This window comes from Sebastes umbrosus, chromosome 14 (genome assembly GCF_015220745.1).
Source record: "Sebastes umbrosus isolate fSebUmb1 chromosome 14, fSebUmb1.pri, whole genome shotgun sequence".
Lineage (NCBI taxonomy): Eukaryota > Metazoa > Chordata > Actinopteri > Perciformes > Sebastidae > Sebastes > Sebastes umbrosus.
In genome coordinates this window covers 22,295,166-22,322,123 of record NC_051282.1, presented here as the reverse complement: position 1 = coordinate 22,322,123, position 26,958 = coordinate 22,295,166, and the positions used below count along the sequence as shown (strand labels likewise).

The 26,958-nt window shown below is 40.8% G+C and overlaps 1 protein-coding gene across 3 annotated transcripts in view; it reads left to right on the top strand.

Moving 5' to 3' along the window:
* Positions 1–26,958, top strand: part of asic2 (acid-sensing (proton-gated) ion channel 2) — a 393,767-nt gene that overhangs the window by 357,457 nt on the left and 9,352 nt on the right. For all 3 annotated transcript variants that reach the window (XM_037791129.1, XM_037791131.1, XM_037791130.1), the window contains 3 exons: positions 15,673–15,800; positions 22,173–22,323; positions 22,619–22,675. In XM_037791129.1, coding sequence (XP_037647057.1) covers positions 15,673–15,800; positions 22,173–22,323; positions 22,619–22,675 — 336 coding nt within the window. The remainder of the gene's footprint in view (positions 1–15,672; positions 15,801–22,172; positions 22,324–22,618; positions 22,676–26,958) is intronic.

The window sequence follows — 26,958 nt, the reverse complement described above, 5'->3', positions numbered from 1 at the left end:
AGAAACTTCACGTCCCTCATGCCACCCTCTTCCAAACTTCCTTCCTTTACTCAAGAAGGAGCCAGTGGCCCACTCCTAATTTCCACACTCATAGACTTTGAGGCACGTTCCCACAAAGTCCGTGAGGGTTTAGGGTTTAGTGTCCAACTGTCAAATCATCAAGTCCTTGAGGGCTCTCTCGTGGACATTTTGAGCCCTTTTATGAAGACTTTCCTTAAGTCCGCATTTCTGCAGACTTTGCCTGAAGCCCAGAGGCGTACAAAAAAGAGAAAAGAAAAAGGTAAACAAAGAGGACAGCACATTGGTGTTCACGAGGCATATCTAAATGTACATTTAAATAAAACCGTACCATTAAGATGGTAAGTAAAAAACACATGAAATCAGAATAATGCAAGCATTAGACTATATTACACACCAGGTTTATTCATGAACCATTTCTTTTAATTTTGCTTAATGAAGTTAACAAAAACAAGTAAATAGATTTTTGGACATTTCCCCTTAGGAATGTAATGCAAAAGCCTGGAAAACGTTCAAATAGGCAGTAAAAACCCACAATTGGCATCGTCAAGGTAACGTGATATATCGCCGCAAAGTGCCATCCCTTTCGTATTTATACCATTTCAAGCCCTTGCAGCCTTTCACACTCAATCTACCAGGTGAGTCAAGTCCCTGAGGGTTCAAAAGTCATCTTGTCAAATGTAGAACGTAACATGAAAGGGAAAAAGAAGGGATAAAAATAATAATAATAAGATAAAATGATTAAAGAAAGTAGATAAATAGAAAATTAAATTAAATAATAAGAGAGAAAAAAAGTGTATGAAATCAGATAATGATGAATGATGAAAGATAATGATGTCATATTTTCGACTTGTGTTATAAAAATCCCTGTTGCCAGGTAACTGTCAATAAATACAAGGCTTGTTGCGCTTCCAGAAATAGACAATGATTATGTGATTTCTGTACGTCAATAACAGGTTAGGAACAAGATGAGGATAAGCAGCAAAATAGATTAAAACTTTTAGAAAGTTTCTGCTCATAAAGTCGAGAATACCACATCTCTATTTATAGACCGTTTCCTTCGTCAGCTACTGCGTTAACAACCATAGCAAAAGGAAATACAAAGAGGCCCATTTAGAATGCTTATTTTGTCAAGTTTAAAAACGTCTTTCTCCTCGTCTCAACCATGTAATCCCTCCACCACTAATTTGTTGTTACATTGAGTGCCTTTTACCTCAGCTCTCGAGGTTGCTGGATTGCATCCTGTATTTTAAGTGGACCCATACAGAGGCGGCACTTCAGAGTTATCCGCCCTATGAGTCAGCCCTTCCTGTGTTGAACACTTGCTTCCCTCCAGGCTAGCATAATGTTTGTACTCCGCCGAGCCTACTTTTGTCATTCCCACAGACACTGTGTTGTTATAAATGAGATTCAAGCTCTCGGCTATCACATAATGTCACAAAAAAGACATTTTTACACAGATTGCAACACCTTATTTACTACAACGGTATCTCACCTTGCTGCCCTCTTTCTATCTCTCCCCCTATCTTTAGTATATTGGCATACAATGGAAATATATATCCAAACTGAAATACATAAACATCATAGTCTCAAAGTGAATAAAGTATTTAAAACTCCTCCAATTGTGTCCCACACTCAGCCTCTGGGCCACAAACTAGTTTTTCATTCACATTATTTGATTTAGCCGTAATTAACACAGTGTCCTCCTGATGAAATCACTTCAGGGACACTTTTCATACCAGAAACTCTTATTTAATTATAAATCAAATATAGTTCCAGAAATGTTTTAAGATGTGTGAGATGATCTTTATTTAATGGCCCTTAAACAGCCACAAATAGCTTCTTGACTATTATACATCAAGGGAAATCTTGTTATTGCTATTGTTAATGATTATTCTTTTTGTTGTTTTGTATTTTAGGGTGTTTTCATATTAGGTACTATTGATTTGTACCGTGTCTGAGTATGATTGCCCATCCCTTCTCCACTCCCCCGCCGCTCAGCTTTCACATTAGTAAAGTTTTTCCGTAGTCGAGTACACTTACGTCATCATCCACGTGTATTTCTTTATGTTGAGATCAGCTGTTCCAGTGGCGGAGCATCATAAAACACTTCATTCAAACTTGACAGAAACAATAGCACACCGACACGTCATCGTTAGTCTTTCAATCAATCACCAACTCTGGTTTGGTCTAAATAAACCCTTATTTCACAGAGTTTGATGTGAAAGCATGCCAGCTCTACACTCTGTTCCCCCCCGCTGTCTGTCTGTCTCTCTGTCTGCTGAGCGGATGAGCAGCACTCGTTCTTCGGAGACAGACCATTAAGGTAGCTAAATAAAATAACAAACATCGCCCAACACCATCGCCTACTATTGTTTTGTATTTTAAGGAACCTCTCGCCTGCCTTCCTGCTTTATCAATCATGGTCATGCAGTTCAGAGATGAGATTGACGCATGCTGTGAGCATATACAGATTTTGGAGGAGACCATGAACCGTACTCCAGACCACCTTTTCAAGTGGACTTGAGTACGGATCGACGAACCGTGCCCGGGTACGGTACGGAGCGTTCACACTAATCAAACTAATCAAACTAACTGGAATTCTGGGTCAAGTGTGCTTGGATCCGGGCCCGGGTCCCTGATGTGAAACCCTCCTTAAATAGTGTTCTTTTATTACTGTTCCTACTGGTTTGTCTTTTTTAAACAAACAGTGTGTAGCATTAAGGGGGATCTATTGGTAGAAATGGAATATAATATTAATAAGTATGTTTTCTTTAGTGTATAAATCACCTGAAACCAAGAATCATTGTGTTTTCGTGACCTTAGAATGAGCCGTTATTAGGGAGTAGGTCCTCTTCACAGAGCCAGCCGCCATGTTTCTACAGTAGCCCAGAATGAACAAACCAAACACTGACTCTGGAAAGGGCCATTTGCGTTTTCACATTTACGCTTCAGTCACACAGGAGAAGTTTCAGTTGGTTGCGATCTGCAACCTCGACGCCAGATGCTGCCAGATCCTACACACTGCACCTTTAAAGTATTGCATTGTTCTGAGCCTAATGCTCAAGGATTTGCCTACTCAATCGCTAAAAAAAGCTGACTTGTGGAGTACTGGCACCTTTATTAGTCCACTTTAAGAACTTCTGAGGACTTGTCAGTGATTATAATGCAAATTCTAAACCCTTTCAAGTCAAACACTGGAGCCTCTTTGATAATCTTCATTAGAAAGTAGGTCAGCTTTGCATTATCCTCCATACTGATGTGTGCACTAGAGATCTAGTTAGTGGCTCAGATTGAGTGTTTTTAGGGAGGCGCGCTGCCTGAGTGACTCCACAGTGGAGCTCATTGAATGGCCGGCTCACGTCTGAACCAGTGAAGGGCCAGACGGGGGAGTTCCCAGAGCAGCTAGCCAAACTACGAGCAGCCCAGCAGATGGACGTTATTTACTCTAGGCTCAACTTAAAGAAGATCTATCATCTATAAGTCAGCGTCCTATCAATCGTCCTCATGTTCTTCTATGGACAGCAGGTCCCTCAGCCCCGTGTCCTGAACTCCTCTTGGTTGTATTTCAGTTTGAACAGACTGTACTACAGCCACCATCCTGTCAGCATGTAGAGCTTCGTCTCCTAGCAGGAGGCAGTTTCCAGTGCCCTTGTTTATCCCTGTGTGGTTTAATTAGCCCAGATGAGCTGAGTCAGCCTCAGCAGGGAGCTGTGTTTCCTCAACTGCGCCAGGTTTCTACACTGTGCCGACATGATGGACACACTGCACAGGGACTCCTCTCCCATCTCCTGCCACCAATTACCTTTTTTTTTCCTTCCAATAACCACACCTTATCCCTTCCCTGTGGCGTTTCTTATTGTCCATCATCCAGAGGCCAGCAGTCGGTCTATGGGGATCTATTAGCACATTGGGAGCTGTAGGGGAGCCATAATACTCCTCCTCACTTCATCATGACGGACAAACAGAAAAAAACATGGTGTGAAAAATGAACAAGATGGATATAAGTTTGAGTGGTGGGAGAAAACAGATGGCCTGTTGCCTGGATACCCAGCTTTCTCTCCTCACTGTGTTGCTGACTGAATTGTTCACTGATAGAATGTATTGGATGTGTCTTCCATCCATACTTTGGCTGTCTAGAAAATATTTTCTCAAGTAGTCACACAAAGGGCACCAGAAAATCAATCTAATCGATCGGGACTCTAAATCAGACTTTGTTTGAACACAAGTCGTGTTGTTGTTCTTTAAGTTTCTGGCTAGACTGCAGAGGGCCAGCTTTACAAACGCAAAAGTCTGTCACTGATGGCTCACGTCCACAGGGGCGTTTTTTCCCACTAGATACAACCGCAACCAACATGGCGGCTTGTTTGGAAACTTTCTTCTCTTATATCACGAGAATAGTTCACCGAAACGTGTTTATGAAAACATTTTATGGGAGAAATAAGCCATGCAGTTGCTGAATCTGTCTTTATTTTGGATTGATAATGCTTAGCTTATAAAGTCTCTAGGGAGTTTCCACAGGCGCCGAGGCGCATCAGACGCCCCTGATTTGCATATAGTAGCCTAGACCTCAAATTTATACAAATGAGGAGCGGCCAACGTGATGCCCCGTGTCTCGAATCGCGCCACCACGCTACCAGAATGCATTGCACTGCTGCTTATATAAACAATGAATGGGAAGTGTGGAAAGGACGGAGGCTGTGGACGTGTGCCATGGGTGACTGACTGAGTGATGAAGTTACATGATTGGTCGACCGAGTGTTTGAGTCTAGCGTGACACGTCCGGCTCACGAAAGTTGGATCAAGCTGTCAAACTAAGGGATCTAGTTTTTAAATGAAACAAGACTCAGCAGCGGCATAGCCTATTTCTCGCTTAAAATGTTTTCAGAAGTAGATTTTGGTGGATTGTTTAGACGGAATAACAGAAAGTTTATGAGCAGGCCGCCAGAAAACCAGGGACCAATCAGGTGCATTCAACGATAGGGTACGTCACCGCTTGACCGTCCACTTGAGTGGAGCAGCACATCTCCTAGTGTCCTCGCCAGACCTGGTGGACATGTACCGCTGGATTTAACATTATAAACATGCCAACTGACTATTTGTGTAACAATTTAGCCGCAAATTCACAGACTGACCCTGAACGGTCCAGATATATACTCGTTTCTGACCGAGTCTTGTTTTATTGTATGGATGCCGGCTGAGAGAGAGAAGAGCTAGAAACTTTGGTTCCACAGATTCCTTCTTCATCTCTGTGAAAACATTTTTACAAGCTTCTTATTTTTATGATTGCTAATTTCAGAAATGCTTAGAGTAGTAATTATAAATGAATTAGAAATACCTCCCACCACATGCACACTTTATTTAGGAAACATTTTTTTCTTGCATCTGTGAACTTGAGCACACAGACTTTCAAATCTTTTAATTTTTTTTTCAACTCCTGCTACGCATCAACCTTTTCTGAAAAGTCATCTGAAGTTGCAGCGTCGGGCAGGCCTCCTCTTCGGCATCAGATTCGTCAAGCAGTCTTGATCAAAGTAGTCTGTTTGCACATTCAGCACCCACCACATGTCAGCCTTCAGCAGCAGAGCTACAAAATGTTTGCAGTGCGGAGGAAAAGCCCTTCAAACACATCACAGCCTGAGAAACTGTGATGACATTCTACTTCCATTTCTTCTTAAATCAGAGACTAACATGTACAGAAACTAAACTATAAAAACCTCACTGAGTTCCCAAGCAACCAGGAACATCGTGCTCACCCACTGTGTCTATTTTTAACAGCATCGTTCGAGGAGTGATGCAGAATGTGAGAGATATGCGAAGATTTATTAATTTATTGAACTCTGTTTTATCTCCTCTCTTAGAGGAGAAATTAGACAGACGCATGCTACATGAAGATCTATAATATCTCCCTTATCTCATCACCGGCTTTATGTCTCCTTCTGTTTTCTGTTTTCCGTCATCCATCATCTGAGATTTTGGCTCCCATTTTGTATGGCAAACAGGCAAGTAAAGCCCGACAAGCATTTCAGTGCAGTGCTAAGATCTTGCCGTGGCTCTGCACTCTTTGTGTCTGCCGTTATTAAATCAAAGCCATGGTGAAAAAGCACTCTGAGAGGCACCTGAAAGGAGCAGACGAGTGTTTGTTCAACAACAGGTTAAACCAACTGCAAAGCTGAAGTGGAAAGTCCTTGATCTTTTTATCTTTTCTACTTGTGTCCCTTTGCTTTGAGGTGTTTGGTCAGTGGGATGTGTTTAAGCCAAACTATTGCTTTGGCCTGTTGGAAACTTGTTCTTCTTTTAGTGCTCCAGACAGTTTCTTACATTGGTGGAGACAAATGGCAGAAAGAGGTTACTATTTAATTTTTAAGCAGTATCCTGAAATCTTTAATTAATGCTGGAGTTGGTGAACTTCAACTGCAGAATCACGAGTGACACGAGCTGCCTCCGTGGTGCTCATTTGCTTCTGTGTAGAGGACATTTTCTTTCATTTTCAGTCTTGTTGTAAATCATGTTTTGTCTCTGTGGCTGCACAAAGTAAATTTGTACCCAACAGCAAAATTACAATAATACGATTTTGTGCAAATTGGAAACATCTTAGCTTGGCATGATGTCTCTGTTGGAGCCTCAATTTGTGAGATTGGTTTATAATTTTACATAAACATTTGCCTAATCTAGGCTTCTTCACAATATCTGAACTACTAAATTTAAATTAGGATAATGCATAATCTATAGGCTGTATATAAGAAGTGGATGTACAGTAGTAACCGTGACATCATCCATTGGTTTGTGGACTGCCTTTTTGAATCCTCAGCATTTTGGCCGTCGCCATGTTGGTGTTTTGCAACCAGAAGTGACACGAGAGGGTGGAGCTAAGTACAACCAAACGCTGAATAAGGTGAATTAGGCGACCAAAATGGTTATAATTAACTTTCATGAACAAAATACACACTGTGCAAGGGTTAAAGTTGTGAGACGAAAACACGAACAACAAGTTTAAAAACAAGCTTCTAAATTGACCTTGTGGTGAGGCTCTCCAAGGTCAACTAACTGTAAAACTGAAGTGTGTGTCAGTCCTTGTTTGTGTACTTAATGTGTTGTTGTTTTTTGTGAATAATATGACATTTAGTTTTATAAAAAAAAAAAATGTTACAGCAGAAAGTTGATTTATAATATAACAATAACAAACTACTCAGAGGAAAGTAAATACATTAGGGAAACGTAAACACACAGAGTAAGGGTTAAGTGTGTTATTTTTTGGACTTTATGAATTATATCTTTTTCTTTTTCTTTATAATCTCATTATTACTTGATGCTTTGGTAATAATGTCCTTGTTATGACAATTGAATTGGAAGGATCATACAGTTATGGAAATCTAGTCTGCAGCCAGGCTGTACTTAGTCAAAGCGGTCCTTTGGGTAAATGTTAACATCGGTATGTTATGTTTACCATGTTAACCATCTTTAACCATCACTAAACACAACGTCCAGCTGAGGCTGATGGGAATGTCATTCATTTTGTAGGTGTTTGATCATAAACCAAAGTATTGGACAGATTATACTGTTGACCTGATGATGGTCGGTAGATAAAAGGAGTCGGTAGGATTCATCTTCTGGGGAACATGAATGTCTGTACAAACCTTTATGGCGAGCTGAGATGTAGGACCAATAAATATAACATAAAAACAGACAAGTTTACCAAACTGTCATTCAGTAAGTATAAGGCAGTATTTAAGTCAGTGCTTGCAGGTTAAATAGTAATAATAATAATTCATTTTGGCCCATCAATTTTCCATAAATAATGCAAATAATAAACAATAGATAACAATAAGGCATTCAATTAAATAGGGAAAAAGAGAAAACAAAATCAAAAATTGTTGACCAAAAAGGTGTAGGCTGAAGCTTAACCTTATTATACCCATTTTTACATAGCATATTCTAATAAGCAACTCAGTCACTGCTAGGTTTAGACTATACAAAAACAAGACAAATCAAAAACAGAAACAATAACAAAGATCCAAATGTTTCATACACAATAATAATCATACTTCTGTTTTATACATGTTTACCACCTTATTTCTTTTTTAAATTGATTTTCTTTATATTTGTTCTTACAAATATGTTTTTTGTTTTTTTTAAAAACATCCCTATTCCCCTTAATTCATAGTCATAATATTGCTGGTAATTACGTAAATGTATAGACACTTCTTGAGGACATGTTACGTTTACTTGCCAACAGCTGACTCCATCTTCATGTGGTCAACACTCTCACATCAAACACACAATATAGACCAAGCCTGACATGTATGAATGAATGTGACACAAATTGTGTGAAATGTGAGATGAGAGGAAGGAGAGGAAGGAGAGGGGGGCTGGTGTTGATGATAAACAGGCCTGCAGTTGTATGTTGTATGTCAGGCAGGTGGAGATAGGAAGGCACAGAGGTGTTTTCATTACAGTAACAATCCTATACATTAACTCAAACCCTGCAACAACCAGGATGAATCACCAGATAAGATGTGACATTTCTTATTTTATTTCAAACATACGTATATCAACACTCCGGTATTTCACAGACCAAGTTTCTCATTCACCCCAGTCGATCCTCTCCTCTCCCTCTCATGTTCTCTCCTACAGCGAAACACTTGGAATGCTGAAGGAGAACGGAGGTGAAGTCGGAACACCTCCTGAATTTATTCACTGTCACACAAAGCAGCGAGATCTAAGTTATGATTGTAGCAGCGCAACAGATAGCATTGTAATTCAGTCCGCCTCTCTTACTTTGTTGAGTCAAATGAGTGAAATAGTGGTGATGAAACACATAGCAACTACAAATATATGCCATCTTTGATTCAGCAGGTGGTCAAAAAATCCATAAAGTTTTATCGTCTGTCCGGCCCTGTCTGTCTCTTTACCAACCCTCCCAGTGTCACTGTCATTCGGGATGCGCATGAGTGTGCTGCGTACGTGTTGGCCAATCACAACCAAGTAAATTTGTGCTTACGTCATAGACTCCGCCGTAGTTTACTCCATCGCTACTGTTGCAGCTGTAAAATGGTGGATATATTGTTTTGAGCGTCACAACCACCGCAAAAGGACTTGTTTCACTATCAGAATTGGTTATGGTTGCAATAAAATATATGTAATTACATTACCCCCCACCCCCTAACTGACTGTTGTATATACTGTGCTAACGTATTACTAAATGTATGATATCTTACGCTAAGTTATTCCTCATTTTTCATGTGTTTTCCTACGAATGTCCAGCAACACTTGTCACAATTTCCGCTTGTTACATGCATACAATCTTTTCAAAATAAACTTCCGTCTTCACAGGAAACAACTTGGTTAGGTTTAGGCGACAAAACTACTTAGTTATGTTTAGGAAAAGATCAACTTCATTAGGTTTAGGCAATGAAACTACTTAGGATTAGGAAAAGATCGACTTCATTAGGTTTAGGCAACAAAACTACTTCATTAGGTTTAGGAAAAGATCAACTTCATTAGGTTTAGGCAATGAAACTACTTAGGTTTAGGAAAAGATCGACTTCATTAGGTTTAGGAAAAGATCGACTTCATTAGGTTTAGGCAATGAAACTACTTAGGTTTAGGAAAAGATCGACTTCATTAGGTTTAGGAAAAGATCAACTTCATTAGGTTTAGGCAATGAAACTACTTAGGTTTAGGAAAAGATCGACTTCATTAGGTTTAGGCAATGAAACTACTTAGATTTATGAAAAGATCTACTCCATTAGGTTTAGGCAACAAAACTACTTCATTAGGTTTAGGAAAAGATCGACTTCATTAGGTTTAGGCAATGAAACTACTTAGGTTTAGGAAAAGATCGACTTCATTAGGTTTAGGAAAAGATCGACTTCATTAGGTTTAGGAAAAGATCGACTTCATTAGGTTTAGGAAAAGATCAACTTCATTAGGTTTAGGCAATGAAACTACTTAGGTTTAGGAAAAGATCGACTTCATTAGGTTTAGGAAAAGATCGACTTCATTAGGTTTAGGCAATGAAACTACTTAGATTTATGAAAAGATCTACTCCATTAGGTTTAGGCAACAAAACTACTTCATTAGGTTTAGGAAAAGATCGACTTCATTAGGTTTAGGAAAAGATCTACTTCATTAGGTTTAGGCAACAAAACTACTTTAGTTAGGTTTAGGAGAAGATCGTGGTTTGGGTTGAAATAACTTAGGAAGTGGAGTAACGTAAGTACAGGAGTTATGTGACAAATAAATCAACGTTGACTTCTTGTTTCATACGGGGTACGAACACCGGTCTCATGGGTGAAAGTCTGGTGTTTTTCGACCCACCTTTTCACCTCCACCTCCTCCCTACGCTGCGTTTTTCACTCTTCATACGTCCTGGTTCATGATTTTGTGGAATACATGCCAATTGAATTTGTGGGACAAATACAAATTTCAGTGCATATACCTTTCATAGGTATAGCAACGAACGGTGTTTGAGAATAGCCTGACTGTACATATGTATCCCCTAGTGGATAAGTCCAGGGCTGAATTTCTGTCCCAGTGCACCCCTGGATTCATCTGAAGCTCAAGGGCAGAAATAACAAACATTGTTATCCACTATCCTCTTGATTATCTTTTGATACGGAGAGCTGAACTGGAGCACAAACAAGCACAACGAGCCCTGTTTGCTCTGATCTCCAACTCACACACACACACTTTCTCATTGTTACTTCAAATAGACAGATATTGTGTGCCAATATGAATATCTAATGTTCACTCTCAGCGAAGAGATCATTGTCTACGACTCAAGATTTATCTATAGGATCAGTGTATGTTTGTATCGTCAGTGATATGTTTACATAAGCATTTATCTGGGCATTTGATTCGAGTATAAGAAGCCAGTGTAATGCACTAAATGTGGACGTTAATTAGAGCTGAAACATGTCGATAAGAATAGTCGATGAATAGATTAGACGATGGAGTCATATTTCAAGCTTCTCTGTTGTAAAGATCTGCTGCTTTCAGAATATCTCTGGGTTTCTGACTTATTATCAGACAGAGCGAGAACCTCAGTGTACTTCAGCTGTGTTAGGTCTTTTCATACCTCTTTTTTCTCTTGCTGTGTTATGTCACGTTGTTCACTTTGAAAAGCATGTCCATGACATTTTCAAAAATCCATTTCAAAATTATTTAAAGGTAGATTTTCATATCAGTGTGGATCTTTTGTTCATCTTGAATGTCACCTGTAATTGATGAAAGCAGAAAGCTTTTCAAATTCAGCCGATATTGACTGAGAAAAATACTCATATTCAGTCTCTTCTCCGTATTTCTAAGTTTACCCAGCATTCGCGGCAAAAGATCTGACATCAAGTCCAATATATATCCATCCAATATATTAGCATGTGGATGCTTGTTTTACAGCGAGCACTTTGGTTGACAAATGTTCAACACAACAGCTGAACAAATAGATTATTAATAGAAATTGTTGTGCAACAGGGAAGTGTCAGTTGAAACAGTCACCATATTATGTTAGTGCTGCTAATTGTTTACCAAGAGCAACAAAGCTACGTTTACAACAATGTAACTACAGAAAATGGCATCTTTTGAACGTCTGCCTATACCATTCAATTCAATTCAATACAATTTATTTTTGTATAGCGTCAAATCACAACAGAAGTTATTACAAGACGCTTTATATATAGAGCAGGTATTAGACCGTACACCATAGTTTAGAGACCCAACATGATCCACCAAGCGCGCTGTGGCCAGGAAAAACTCCCCGACTACTGGGAAGAAACCATAGACTGTATATAAAGAAGGACGATGCATCTCCACTACTTCCCACTGTACAGAAGTGAAGCCAAAATATCCTGGATACAGGAGCTGACATTTTGAGATTTTTATGTCATTTGGAGCCAGAGTCTGCGCAGTAGTGATCTGACGATGGAGCCGCGATATCAAGGTCACCCACCAGAATCTCACCCCCTTTTTATAGCATCAAATAACTAATGAAAACCCAACTTATCAGAAAATGTAACACTTGAAGATACATCAGCGTGATAAGAACTACCTAAAATGTCAGAAACCATCTTTGGGATAAATTTATTTGACATCTGCTTTGACTTTTTAGTTTGGCCCATGTCCCATCCTCTAACATGAAGGAGGCGGGATTTATGACCTATACTGCCGCCAGCCACCAGGGGGCGATCAGGATGTTTTGGCTTCACTTTTGGGGAACTGTCATGCTGTCCATCTTTATAGTTTATGGCCTATACACATAGTTGTTATGTTAAGGGATAAAATAAATGTTATTTTATCTTTTTATTATTATCAACACATTCTCCAAAAGACCAAAACTAACAATGAATACATGCTACTAAGTTATTGCATGTGCAGTCACAGACTGAAAGCTTAACCTCTTATAGAGCTCCACTGTCATACAAATACCATTAAAAACACACTAAAGAGACAAACTTGGCGACATATTCCTTTATCACAATGAACAGCTGATGTAGTTAGTGCCTATATTTTCATGTTGTGCAGACGTCACTGTGCAGGCTCAGGCATACAGTTCCTTGTTTACACTGTGTAGTGTTTGTTGTAATGAAGGCATATGTCACCCAGTGCAACAGTACGGCTCTTTTATGTGTTTTGGATTGGTTTTGGACAACAGTGGCTAATTATGTAAAATGATATGGCTGCTAATGGAGCATTAGTCCAACAATTATTATAGGACATTTAGTTTGATGGCATTTGTTTTCCTCTTACAATGGCATTAACAGCTAAAATATGACAGTTTATGATGAAATGATGGGTTGATGAAAGGTTTCCTTTAGTGTGTAATCAGCTGAAGATAAGAGTCCTAGTTTTTGTTAGTTTATAATGAGCCGTTTATATCTTCATAGGGGTTCTCTTCAGGGAGCCGGTCGCTGTGTTTCTACAGTATACCCAGAAGAGCAAAACCAAACAATGGCTCTCGAGAGGGCTATTCACATTTTCACCTTATCGCCCAACATCAGTTGGGCTTCACTGATGCTCTTGTGACTGAATGGGAGCAAATCCCTGCAGCCAGGTTTCAAAATCTGGTGGAAAGCCTAGAACCAGAAGGGTGGAGGCTGTTATATACGTTATTGTAATATGTTCAGCAATCCACTGCCTTGGAAAAATGTTGCGCTGCAGTTGCCTTTCCCTGTGTGTACAGCTAATGATGCCAATTCAAGTAAACGTTGTTTGTGCTAAATACACAGACAGCTAATAGTTTCATAATGGTACAGCTAACTCATTATGAAAGACAACTCACAGAGCTGGACAGAGTAGGATGAGACATTAGGGACATAAAACTTGTCAGCCACAGACCTTCATTACGCAGGACATGGTACTATATTTTGCAGGACAAAACGGACACTGCGCAGGAAAGGACACAACAATGATTTAACTCCCCACACACACATGAGCACAGAGTCAGCAGTCTGTCATCAGACACACACACACACACACACACACACACAGACTCTGATTATCTCTCTCATACAGCCAATGTTTCTTTAATACTCTTTTTCACACACACACGCTTACTGTACTCTTTCAGAAATGAGGTTTTCAAACACATGCAGTCTAAAAAAGGCATGTTTGATGCCTTCATCTGTCCTTTAATGTGAATGCATCCAAGCAGTTGCCATATCAGTCACTGCAGATGTTTGATTGATGGGTGTATCATCGTAGGGTGATACTGTTGTGTGTGTGTGTGTGTGTGTGCGTGTGTGTGTGTGTGTGTGTGTGTGTGTGTGTGTGTGTGTGTGTGTGTGTGTGTCGTCTGTGGATTTGTGAGGCTGGTCGTGCTGAAAGGCTCCGATGTCTGTTGGTCGCCGAGCACCTCGAGGTGTCCGGCTGATCGTCTGGCAGGGGAAAGCCTTGATTGAATGTTCGGGAGCTCGCCGCTGAAAGTGAGGACATGGAGAGAGAACATTATCGATTTCTACAAAGACCGCTCTCTCTTTTCTCATAAATGTTATGGCTCTCTCCATCCTTGCCCATGACTATGTGTGTGTGTGTGTGTGTGTGTGTATGTGAGTTCCTCACTTAGGCTACCTTCGAGGACACATTTCAGACTAAAAAACAGTTAATTGGGGATGGGACAAAAGCCATGTCCCCAATTTGGAAAAAGCTGATTTTTGGGTCAGTGGTTAAAGGTCTTATTGATAACATTTTTATGGAGACGAATAATTAAAAAAAATAATTAAGGCTGTCAATCCATTAAAATATGTAATCGTGATTAATCGCATGATTCTCCACGATTAATGGCAAGTTAATCCACCATTTTTTTATCTGGTCAAAAAGTACCGTAAAGGGAGATTTGTCAAGTATTTAATGCTCTTATCAACATGGGAGTGGACAAATAATGTAAGCTGCTTTATGCAAATATATGTATATATTTATTATTGGAAATCAATTAACAACACAAAACAATGACAAATATTGTCCAGAAACCCTCACAGGTACTGCATCTAGCATTAAAAATATGCTCAATTCATAACATGGCAAACTCAAGCCCAACAGGCAACAACAGCTGTCAGTGTGTCAGTGTTCTGACTTGACTATGACTTGCCCCAAACTGCATGTGATTATCATAAAGTGGGCATGTCTGTAAAGGGGAGACTCGTGGGTACCCAGAGAACCCATTTTCATTCACATATCTTTAGGTCAGAGGTCAACGGAACCCTTTGAAAATGGCCATGCCTCCTTCACTACAAGCTGGTATGACATGATACCAATGGATTCTTTAGATTTTCTAGTTTCATATGATACCAGTATCTTCACTCTAGCTTTAAAACTGAGCCCGCTACAACCTCCGAAAGATCGATAACCCAAGAAAGTATTGGCGTTAAAAGGATTTTAACACAATAGTGACGCGTTAACATTGACAACCCTGAAAATAATACATCCATAGATAATACAATAATACATCCTTTAGAAGGGTGCCAAATAAAAGTATGGCTTTTTCTGGAAAAAAAAAAATTATGATTGGGAATGAATCATTTAAAAAATGTTTTGTTTATCTCTGTGGAAGATATCTGACTTAAGGCTTGTGAGCCAACAGTAAAACAATGTTGGTAATATGTGGTATCTCTGGGTCGTCAGTTAGTGTGGAAAAAACAGATAAATGGCTGAGATTGACGATAAGTGTCTGGCGACCACTTTGTGAAGTGAATGCAAGGTTAGGGTACGTCTCCAAATAACTGTAAGTCTATGTAATATACCCAGAAGTGATCTTAGTAATCGTGTCTATGTGTGTGCGTGTGTGTGCATGTGAGTGCTCTGAATTGAAGGATAAAGGTCCTTTCATCTATGGAGTCAGCCGCGAGCCTTCTTCTTCTTACTTGTGTTTGATGTCAAGACAAATGTGACGTCTCCGAGAGCTTGTCTTATAGTAAAGAATTTTAAAAACTTATGGCTTTGAGTCGAAACAGCCAAATTCGCCGAATGTTTCAAACAGGAAATCCAGTATTTGACTCTATGCAGCAGCATCTGTCGAGTGTAAACAGCTCCTTTATTCCCTGAGCAGTTTATCTGAACCAGTCAAAAAGCCAAAGACATTTAAGTTTTTTTCTGCACATTTCTGTTTGTTTATTGACTGAATAAATCATCTAACTGTGACTTCCCATCTGTCTTCCTTTCCAGAGGATACAGCCTTCGAGGCAGGTGTGCGGGTGCAGATCCACAGCCAGGCGGAGCCGCCGTTTGTTCACGAGCTGGGTTTCGGCGTGGCTCCCGGCTTCCAGACGTTTGTAGCCACGCAGGAGCAGAGGGTAGGTGTCCCTGACTTCCACTTCTACACCGTTAATAGCTTTTTTTTATCGGTTTATTGCTGTTTTTCTCTTCACTTCCACATGTTCAGCTTATCGCTCAGAGATAAAAAACCTCTGTGATAAATTACTTGCCATTACAGGCATGATGGGATTGTGTGCATACATGTGTGTGAGTGGCTGCATGCGTGTCGCAACAACCTGTGAACCCTAAATTGGCGTCTGTGGTCTCTTGGGGAATGTTGACTGACAAATGATAACTTCCCCCACTGTCGGTGGCTTTGACCTCGTTGGTAGAGAGGTGCTTCACTCGAACTCGGCCCCACTCAATCATACTGAAGCCCTGTCCCATCACACAGGGCCGATATTAAAGGCTGCAGTTCTCATGTGTTATACAACCGACGTTATTTAATGCAAAAAGCCTTTCCTCTGTCACCAGAAGCTTCACAAGGTTGTTTTCCCCTTTCTCTCTTTTCCATCTCATTGGCTCGACTTGAACAAGTTTCAGTGAAGGTGTTTCTTCTCTGCCAAGCTGAATGTCTCCATTTTCCTCTCAGCCGTGACAGTTAAGGATCCATCTTACCGGGGTTATTAGTTCTGTCTCTCTTTCCCACTGTTTTTGTCTCCATGTCTTTCTCTTTTTCTGCTCCCAAGTTAAGCGTTTGAAAATGCATTGTCTGACTCAACAGTGGGAGCAGATTGCCCTTCTCTTAGCAGACAGATTTCTGTCATGATAAATTGATTGCCTTCTCATTTTTAGAATAGCCTCCCTCTCCAGCATATCAATGAATCTTCTGTTCCTTTGGCAACAGTCAGTGAGTATGTGAGTGCATTTAACCTGCAATCTCTGTTTTTGGCCACTCGGAGGCAGCAGAAACAAGCTGTGAACCATGGGAGCCGCTATTGTCTTGTCTGGCAACTCTCTTTCATACATACAGTCGGCATTCATGGTAACGCCTACAAAACGTCACATCCGGTTTACGCCATGGGGGGAAACAAAGCATTTGCTACCATGCCCAAAAGCTGCTGTACAGCTTTCTGTAAGTCAAATAAACTTAAAAATCCGGACCTAAACTTTTATACTTTACCCAACAGAGAGCCAACAACAACAACTGTACAACCGACCAAAATTTCTGACATGTCGGAAATTTGGCCGACTGTCCGACGGCCGGTCGGTAGAAGTTATTCGATCCTCGTTCCCCCCTGTACACTACACGGCAAAAACAACGAAGCTGAAGTTTGGTCCGACTCTAAAATGAGTCATGCAGCTCAAAATTTGTAGTGTCTGCCCAGCTTAAACACCACAGCATATGTTACTAATAGGGATTTACAGTAAATACATTCTCAATGGTTTCTCAAGTGCATACAAACGTACTGAATGTGAGTGAATGACTTGCATAAAAAAGGAGTTCAGTTTGAATTTCAATAACTTTTTTTCAGCAAAATTCATTGTAAAACTCGTCTCAGTACTGAACATCACAGCTCAGTGTGGCGCTGTGTGACAGAGGGTCACCTCAGCGGTAGGCAGGAAGGAAGAAGAGGAGGAGATCTATCCCGTGATGTTTAGACCTCCTGGGTAATGAGCCTCCAGGGTTTCTGTCAACCCACTTCTGTGATTGGCAGGGTTGAAGGCAGTCCCTCCTATGCCTGCCTGCTGCGAACACACTGCCCCTCTCCACAAGCCCGCACAGTGGGGGACGCCGCAGATTTAGCTCAAGCTAATTAATGCAGAACTGCACTTTGTATCAGAAGTCTGGGAAAATCCCACCCGCTGCGAGATGTTCCCACCTGTCTCTTCAAGCTTCTTCTTCTTCTGTAGAAACCCGGAGGGCACTTTCAAATATGTCCAAAAAACCGATCCTGATAATGATGATTGGGTAGAGTATCTGGGTCAGAGAATTGGGATGGGGCCTCATGGAACGTGTTTAAAAAAGAAAACTGGTGATTAGTGGATCTTTGTAATGGATACCAATCAGTCTGCCTGTGAAAATGACTTTGACAAAGAGTTTAAGTGAGCTCATTTTGGCTCATAATATTGGACCGAGATCAAAGCCGCTCAATCAAGTGAGCTAAAGGCAGAAAATGCACAGCCTATAGTCAGGGTGTAACTGCGTCTCGACACGCAGGCAGGCAATTTAAAATTTAAGCTCTCCAGACATAGAAATTGGCCTTCTGCGGGCTTTTCACTGAAGCTAAAAGGGCACGGTGTTCCCTCAGTTGAGAAGCCATTCTTCCCAAGGATTAAAAAAAGTCTCCATTATACCATTATTCCTTTGCTGCCTCCTGATACAAACCCATTCTTTCTATTTCAGTTTAGCTCTGCAGAAGTCTCCGTGCCGCCGAACGCAATAGAGAAGTGAAATCCCTCCCCTTCTGGTGGACCACCATTGGATCTTATTTATGAAAAACTATGAACGGTAGTCAAAGGCGAGAGACAAATATTTTTTTGATCCTGTGTGAATTGCAACATGAATCCCACATATGATGTCAACAGTTTTACAACAAACTGAGACTTTCTTGACTTGCAAAATTATCTTTTAAATTGACAATTCAAACGTGATCAAAAAAATATTATTCTCTCGCCGTTTATTTATAATTTTTACAAATTAAGGTCCCATGGTGGTCCACCAGAATGGGCGTGACTTCACCTCTCTATATCTCATTTCTTAAAATTTGGCACAAACTGTTTGGAATTTGGTGGTCAAAGGTCACTGTGACCTCACAAAATACGCCATAACTCAAGAGTTCATTATGCTAATTTTGACAATTTCACACATAAATAAAATGATGAAGTGGTGACATTTTGGACAGACATGAATGTAAACTTGACTGGTTGGGGGAGGCACACAACCAAAGAACGTATATTACCAAAAAGTGAAAGTCAACTGTTCGTTCCATTGCAACATCAGTGTCCAGCAGCAAAGCTACGCATCCGCCATTTTGGACTGAATGCTACTACTGGATGCCAGTAAAACGTCCGCCTACAAAGTGCCGTACAAAAGTAAAACAAAAAATGATTTCTATTCTATTGTCATATTCTACCGAAATAGCCTGTGTTGAACAATAAAATATTATAAATATAATAAGCGCTTTCAGTCCAAAATGGCGGCAGCGGCTATTGTAAAAAAAACACCGGAGTTTCGTCTCTTTCCTTCTAAACTCTTTGATACAACCGTGAGACGGTGATTCTAGTTTTTAAAGTTGTTTCTTGTTTCTCTACACTGATTTGATGCTGAGGTCAAGCTCAAACCTGTTTCCATTTCAGCTCACCCAACCGGCGCTAATACAATGACCTTATTAAAACCCACCCTATTCTCAAATCCAACTTTTTTTAACGATGTCCCCTACTGACCAACTTGTAAAGCCTAATTACAGCACTGCTCCGGCACAACAGGGGAATGGAGCATTGATTAATAACACCCCGAGCGGGGCACATGCCTCGTCCCTTATTAGATAGACCATAATCAGGTCAACGGGTCCCACCTCACTGAAAAGTGATATTGAGCACCTTGGATTATCTGATTACAGGGAAATAATCAGATCTCCAATCAGCCAAAGCTGACTCTATTTAGGCTAAAAGTGAAGATTGGCTGAGGTGTGAAGGTGATTTTAAAGGTTAAGGATTGCTGAGAACCACCTTTCTTAAGTCCCTAATAAAATTAATAGCATCTGGATGTCGGTATTCATTGCGTGTGCTCGTTGCCGGCTTCAGGCAGGGCATGTTTAATCATCACAGAAGACATTGTAGCTGTGCCCGGAAGTGGCCAGAGGGTTTTGAACTCTGAAATATTCAGCACGCTAGATTGCTGTTTGGATTGTGTTTGAATTTATTGTCCTAAGTGTTGGTGAAGTGATCTGAAGACCCGAAGCATCAAGCTCTGGAAGCACAGATATAACATCGCCTGAAACGAGGGGCAGGGTTTCAAATCCTGTCAGTACTAACAAGCAAACTGTGGCCAAATTTCACCTGGCAGGATGTTGTGTTTTGCCTCATCCAAAAAAAATTGCTCTTTTGGCAGAGGAAGAGGCCTCAGTTGGGATGCATTGTGATGACAATGAAGGGAACTGGGGAACAGAGGGTAGTGGGTGATGGATACCGAGTGCGCGGCGAGAGCACGCCGCCTGTGTTTTGGAGCAGATGGGCCTCCACGCTGCTCGGCCCGGTGTCCCTCGTTCTTCATCTGCCGTCCCAGTCCTCCAAGCCACAGGAGCAGGAGGGGAACATTTGGAGTTTTTGTGCTCCCGTTGCCGGGCCTTGTGGGATTTTTCTGACAGAGTTTGGCTATCTGTTGAATTGTTTTCCGCACCGCCTGGTTTGTTGTGAGGCTCTTCTTTTTCTCTGTACTGGCTGGGTTTCAAGGACTAAGGAATGCGTTTTGGAGAGCTGCTGTAGGGATCTGTCCACATTATACATGGATTTTCTCTGTATGTGTGTGGGCAGGATATCCGCAAGTCTTTAAAAGTCTTAAAGTATGCACTTCTGTTCCCTCATGAAGAAAAGTCCTTAAAAATATTTTTTTCTTGCTTGCTGTACACAATAGCATTAGTACTAACTTTTGTTTGTTTGTGGTTGTGGGCTGTTGGAAGACATTATACACCTAAAGGCGGATTCAAGCGACACAAGACAGATGAAGTTTAACTGATTTATTGAAAAGAACTGAGGTGATTGTGATGGCTGCTGACAGCAGAGGGCAGAAGGGCGAAGAGGAATGGCAGGTCCGGCTGTGCAAAGTGGACGAGGGTGAGGCTGCGCGGTGGAAGCAGGCAGGAAGGCGGATGATGCTGAGGCACGAGGGAAAAACAGGATTAGGCACGGCAACATTCACACGAGGAGATAATACACTAAAGCAGGAACACAAGGATCGGTCAGAAACGTAAGACTACCCACTGTAGCTGACGGAACGATCTGACAAGGACTGGGAGGGAAGCCAAGGTTGATATACTGCAGGGCTGATGAGTTGATGTATAGGTGTGTAGCTACTAGTAGGTGAAACAGCTTGGCAGCAATGAGCGAGGCAGCAGCCGGGAGAGTGAGTAGAGACACCACGCCCACACCAACACACACACAGAGTGAAACAGACGGGGGAATACTGGAAACACACCATGGCTGTGACAAGTCATATTGTCTCTATTGGTTTTTCGACATTTTTTGACCAGTATGACTGTGAAAAAGGTCTTAAATTACATTATATGTGGTATTAAAAATGTCTTAAAAACCAGTGCTGTAATGTAATGAATAGTACTTCATTACAGTACTTAGGTGTTTTTTGGGAGTACTTTACTTGAGTTTTTATATTTCCTGTCAACTTTCACTTTTACTCCAATACATTTCCTCTAAGCATCTCCGTTACTCGTTACTATTGCAAGCAAGCAGCTTTGATGAATCCGTGGTCCTGATGGTCCAGTGGTCGTGATGGCCAAGTGCAAACAGAGTGCTCTCAAAGCCGTAGTTAAATTTTGATTTCCACTCAAGTCAGGGCAGATCATGCTACTGTACATGCTACTTACGACTATATGGGAAGGAAAAACTGGATTCTGTTCTTTAAATCCTTTTAGTTATGAAGACCTTGTTTTTCTTTAAGTGTAAAGTAGCTTCCATTTCCATGGTAGTGTACATGTTAAGAGGAATAAACTTAAAACAAATCATGTGCGTCTGTGTCCTCCAGTGCTCCAAATGGCGTCTGACTGGAGGAAAACAACCAATCAGAGCCGAGCTGGAGTCTGCCGTCTCTGAGCAGCTGTCAATCACTCGCAAACTCCGATCAAATGGTCAAACTAGGCAGCGCTGATCAAATATGAATCAATATTCTGTTACTGTAATGCCTTTTTCTCGCCTCGAATGTTTTCTGAAACATCTTGTAGTGTACGGTTTAGCTGTAAAATGAGAAAGTTTGTGACCCGGCAGCCATGTTGAGATCAGTTGAGGAAATACCAAGCACCGCCCAGCAGCCGGAGCACAGCCAATAGGAACGTTCTTTCTGAACTGACCTGTGATTGGCCAAAGTCTCCTGTCACGGGCTAGATTAATTAAAGCCTGAAAACAGAGCCATGAGGAGGTGCAGAAGTCTAGTGACACTTGAATTACAATATGCTGAAAGGTTATTATGGAATTTTTGCCCAATGAAGTCAAAAATATTCTACCTACTGCAGGTTTAAGTAAAAGTATATATCAGATACTTTAAGACTTTTACTCAAGTAATATTCCAATAGGTGACTTTAACTTCCACTAAAGTCATTTTCTGGGTAGATATCTGTACTTTTACTCAAGTGTGGCTTGCAAGTACTTCATCCACCACTGTTAAAAACACAGCAGGAACTCTGTTGTGTGTGTTTGATCTCCTAGCTAACCCCCACACCATGCTTTCTCCCCTGCAGATGACCTACCTGCCTCCCCCGTGGGGAGAGTGCGAGTGGAAGGCTCTGGAGTCGGGCTTCTTCCAGGTCTACAGTGTAACCGCCTGCAGGATTGACTGTGAAACACGCTACATTGTTGAGAACTGCAACTGCAGGATGGTGCACATGCCTGGTAAGCACCACTGCTGGAGCTCAGCACAAAAAAAAAAGATGTGTATTGACCATTCACAGACCAACAGGAGTTTTCTGCAAGGTTGCAGTATTTATGTGAGATTAAACTGCATTGGGAGGCCTCATAAGGATATCACAAATCAATACTGGGTTAGGTGTTGCCGTAACAAAAAACCTGGTATTATATGTCTGGCAGGGAATAGGGCCTGCGCCTCACATATTGTTTCTACGTTCATCCAACTTAATGTTTAAACATTACTATTGACTGATTTCCTCCTCATTCAATCTTTTCCTAGGTGATGCTTCTTACTGCACGCCTGAGCAGTACAAAGACTGCGCTGAGCCTGCCCTTGGTAAGTCTGCATATACACACAACCTCCTGAGTCAAGACGATACACACACACGCTGTATTTTCTGGTTTACATATCATTATTTGCCGAGGCAAAGGATTAGGATTATCTTTTTTTTTTCTCCTGTTGATACAGAGCTTTAATGCTAAACCTGCTTTAAAGATGAGCAACACCGCCGAGAATTTAAAGCTTGAGATGAGCAGCTACAAGTACAGTATATCATCATCAATGCCAAAGCGCTGTAGTAGGAAAAAACGTCTACTTTGAAAACCGGTGATAGATCCGTCCTCTCTGTCCATCATTATTTAAAAAGGAAACTGCACAGTGAAGCAATAACTCTATAGGCCCACAACCAGTCTACTAACGAGGCTACAGCACTTCAAGTCCGTCCGATAAATGGTGGAAAGTATCTTTGTCACTACTAAACTTTCTGATTTATCAAGAGAACAGGGTTCATCTCAATATTTCCCCTTTTGTGTGAAGAGCTCATCAAGTCTGTAACCAACATCAGAGCAGACGGGGACTGCAGTGTTAGAGTTCAATTTAATGGTTGGCTGGTCAGATAGATAATGGGTCATATTTCCTGCATTGAGCTAAATTAAACAGCCATGAGGTTTTTGGCAGCCTTTGCTCCATTCCTCCACATTCAAGATTTTAAATTCGCTTTGTCAGTTTTATTAAATATTGTCTCGTTGAGCTGTTTTAAGATATTGAACTGGTTTTCTTTGTTGTGATAAAAATGCCCTAATGTCTCAGTGTAATATTTTACATTTTGCCAAAGCCGAGAGAGCGAGAGAGACTCATGAAATTCAGATGAGGAGGGTTCTTTGTGATTTTATCTAAATTAGATTCCTTGAAAAGCATTTAAAAGTCAAAAGGGTTAGCCTTCCAAAGCAGCGGCATCATAAAGAGATGGTTTCTTATCTGTTTCCTGTATTTGATCACCACGTTAAAGGTTAAAAGGAAGGCTGGAGCCTGTCCCAGCATGCACTGGACAAGAGGTGAGGTAGACGCAGGGCACACACTCTCTTTACAGTCACACATAAAAGGTTGGTTCACCCAAATTTCAACAATATGTCTTTCCATAACGATCCCGTGGTACATCATAATAATTGAGTGTAAACATTTTGGACGGCGCTTAAAGGAACAGTATGGGACATTTAAGGGGGATCTATTAGCAGAAATGGAATATAATATTCATAACTATGTTTTCATTAGTGTCACCGTAGTTCTCCGACACGCTTGTGAAACTGCGGTAACATGAGCAACAAAGTGAAAAACCGTGGAACTGCCAAACGCCGTCTGACTTCCGTTGCTCCTAAAGTAGTGTTATTATGGTAAGGATGGCCTCTGAGCGAGGCGAACGGCGTTACCACGGTTTTCCACCTTGCATCTCACATTACCGCAGTCTTGGAAAGGGAGGAGTGAGCGGAGGGATACTCAGTTGGTTGCAATCTCTAACCACTAAATGCCGCCAGATCCTGCACACCATACCTTTAATGTGCATTTATTCTGCTCCGTTAAAGGGGGTACACCACACGCCATAGACGATGTGCTCCTCTGTGAGAACGGTGATTGGTCAGCTTGTGTTTTCTCCTATACAAATTCCTGATGCCTGTAAAGAATACATGAAAAGGAAATTTCGCCACCTTTTATGTGGATGTCCAGTCAGTGTTGAAAGTAGATGTAGTCAGTTGAAGCAATAAATTCCTCAGTGAAAGCTGAGAAAGCTGAGTCCTCCTGCTCGTGGAGCCGTGCCAACAGTGCCTACATGTACCAGGATGCATTGCCCTCAAGCTTCTGACGCCCGGAGGGTCCCCGCCGGCCATGTCCTCTTGCAGGGCTAATGCTGCCTCAGCCGCAGCCCTGGCCTCTCTCCGCTGCATTCCTTCGACCATATACTCTGGCTCGAATAAATGTGGCTGAATATCCGAGTCAGCCAAAACACTGTGAAATGTATCCTCGTCCATAACATCCTTTTTCGCTGTTGGAAACGTAGCTCGTTTTCAATACAAGCACTACGTCACTGTTATGTCGACTGCGCTGGATGCAGGAAGAACAACAGATTTTGCAGCTATATATATATATATATCACACACTGAGGAATTTATTGCTTGAATCAATTACATTTACCAACACTGATTGGATATCCACACAAAAAGAAGACTCTCAGTACTCTTCTTCTTTTCATTAACACCCATCTAACAAAGCCATTACACTGCAGACCTTCTGTTCACCGTAATCTCTACTCGAGTGACTCGTTGCACGTAAACACAGTGATTGCACAGCGGTAGTCTCCTATTCACTATGAAATAATGTTATAAGTTAAGTTAAGGATGTGATTCCAGGTCTGTGAGTATGTGTGCAGCCCACCGTCGCTCTGTATCAGGAAATAAATGAAAGGCTTGTAAACAGAGACACAGTGGGGGAACGTAATTAAAGCATGATACGGCATGATCGTGCACATCCTTTTAGTGTTGCCATGGTGAAATCAACAAATCAAAAGTCCTGCCGAGAAATTCAGCTTTAATTATACTCTGGTATTTTCAGACTGGGTCCTCTGCTTCCTTTTGGATGGATTCTTCTTTTTGAAAATGTATTTATGCACACTGGGTCCAGGCAGGTTTGTCCCTTTCAAACAGTCACGAAGAATTCCAGTCACCTCTATGTTATAGTTGTGGAGACAGAAATTATGACGATAACTGTCTGAATGAGCTAAATGAGAAAATATTATTAATAGGCTTTATGATTAAAGAGCCCCGATCAAGATACATTTTATTGCATAGTAATTAAGAAATTTTAGCATACTATAACATACTATTAAGTAAAACCACTGTTAGTCATATTAGCTCTAATATGATCTCCATGTTTGATTAAAAAAATCTATGAAAACTAGGGCTGTCAAAGTAACCACGATAAAAGCGCGTTAACACTAATTTGTCTTCACGCCACTAACTTCTTTAATGCATGAACACAACTTGTGATTTGTACGTTGTACCGGGCTTTAAAGCTAGAAACTAGAAACTAGAAAACCCAAGGAATCCATTGGTACCAACCATGTCATACTAGCTTGTCACAAAGGAGGTTAAATAACGCTCCAAACTTACGCTAAATTTTGGCGAGGAAAAGCTGGCATGGCAATTTTCCAAGGGGTCCCTTGACCTTTGACCTCAATACATGTGAATGAAAATGGGTTCTATGGGTACCCACGAGTCTCCCCTTTAGAGACATGCCCACTTTATGATAATCACTTGCAGTTTGGGGCAAGTCATAGTCAAGTCAGCACACTGACACACTGACAGCTGTTGTTGCCTGTTGGGCTGCAGTTTGCCATGTTATGATTTGAGCATATTTTTTATGCTAAATGCACTACCTGTGAGGGTTTCTGGACAATATCTGTAATTGTTTTGTGTTGTTAATTGATTTCCAATAATAAATATATACTTACATTTGAATAAAGCAGCTTACAGTATTTGCACTCTCCCATGTTGATAAGAGTATTAAATACTTCACAAATCTCCCTTTAAGGTACATTTTGAACAGATAAAAAATTTGTGATTAATCGCGATTAACAATGGACAATCATGCAATTAATCGTGATTAAAACATTTAATTGATTGACAGCCCTACATTTTATTATAGTTTTATTTATTTTTTTGTAATTTGAGCAGACTGACCCTTTTAAAGGCTATATACCCACATGGTAACCTAAGTGGTAGCAGTGGTAAGGTTTTATGATTAAAGAGCCCCACTTAAGATTACTTTTTTTGCATAGTTATTAAGAAATGATAGCCTACTAGAACATACTATTACGTAAAAATACTGTTAGTCTTATCAGCTCTAATATAATCTACATTTTTGATAAATAAAAATCAATGAAAACATAAATAACACATTAATAATGCGTTGATTCAAAAGCATACTAAGTAATGTATGACCTTATCAGCCTTTAGCTGTTGGCCAGTGGGAGTTACAGCAACATCACAAAAATGTCTCTCCTCCTACGCCAGGCTCTCTGCTATCTCCCACTGAGACGAAAATTATTTCTTGAAAACCAGAAAGGTACAAAAACAATGTAGCCAGGGGCAACAAAACTTTCAGGCAGGCAGCATAAAGGCTGCAGGCTCCCACACCGTAAAGGCATTCAGTGTATTACAGCAATGTGCCATTAACGTGCACTCAGTATCACATGTTGCACTGTGTGGTGCAGCAGGAGAGTAGAAAGGCTTTGGTGCTAATTCCAGACAGCTCTTTTCCTCTCTTTTCCCATGTAATTGGCTTCATTT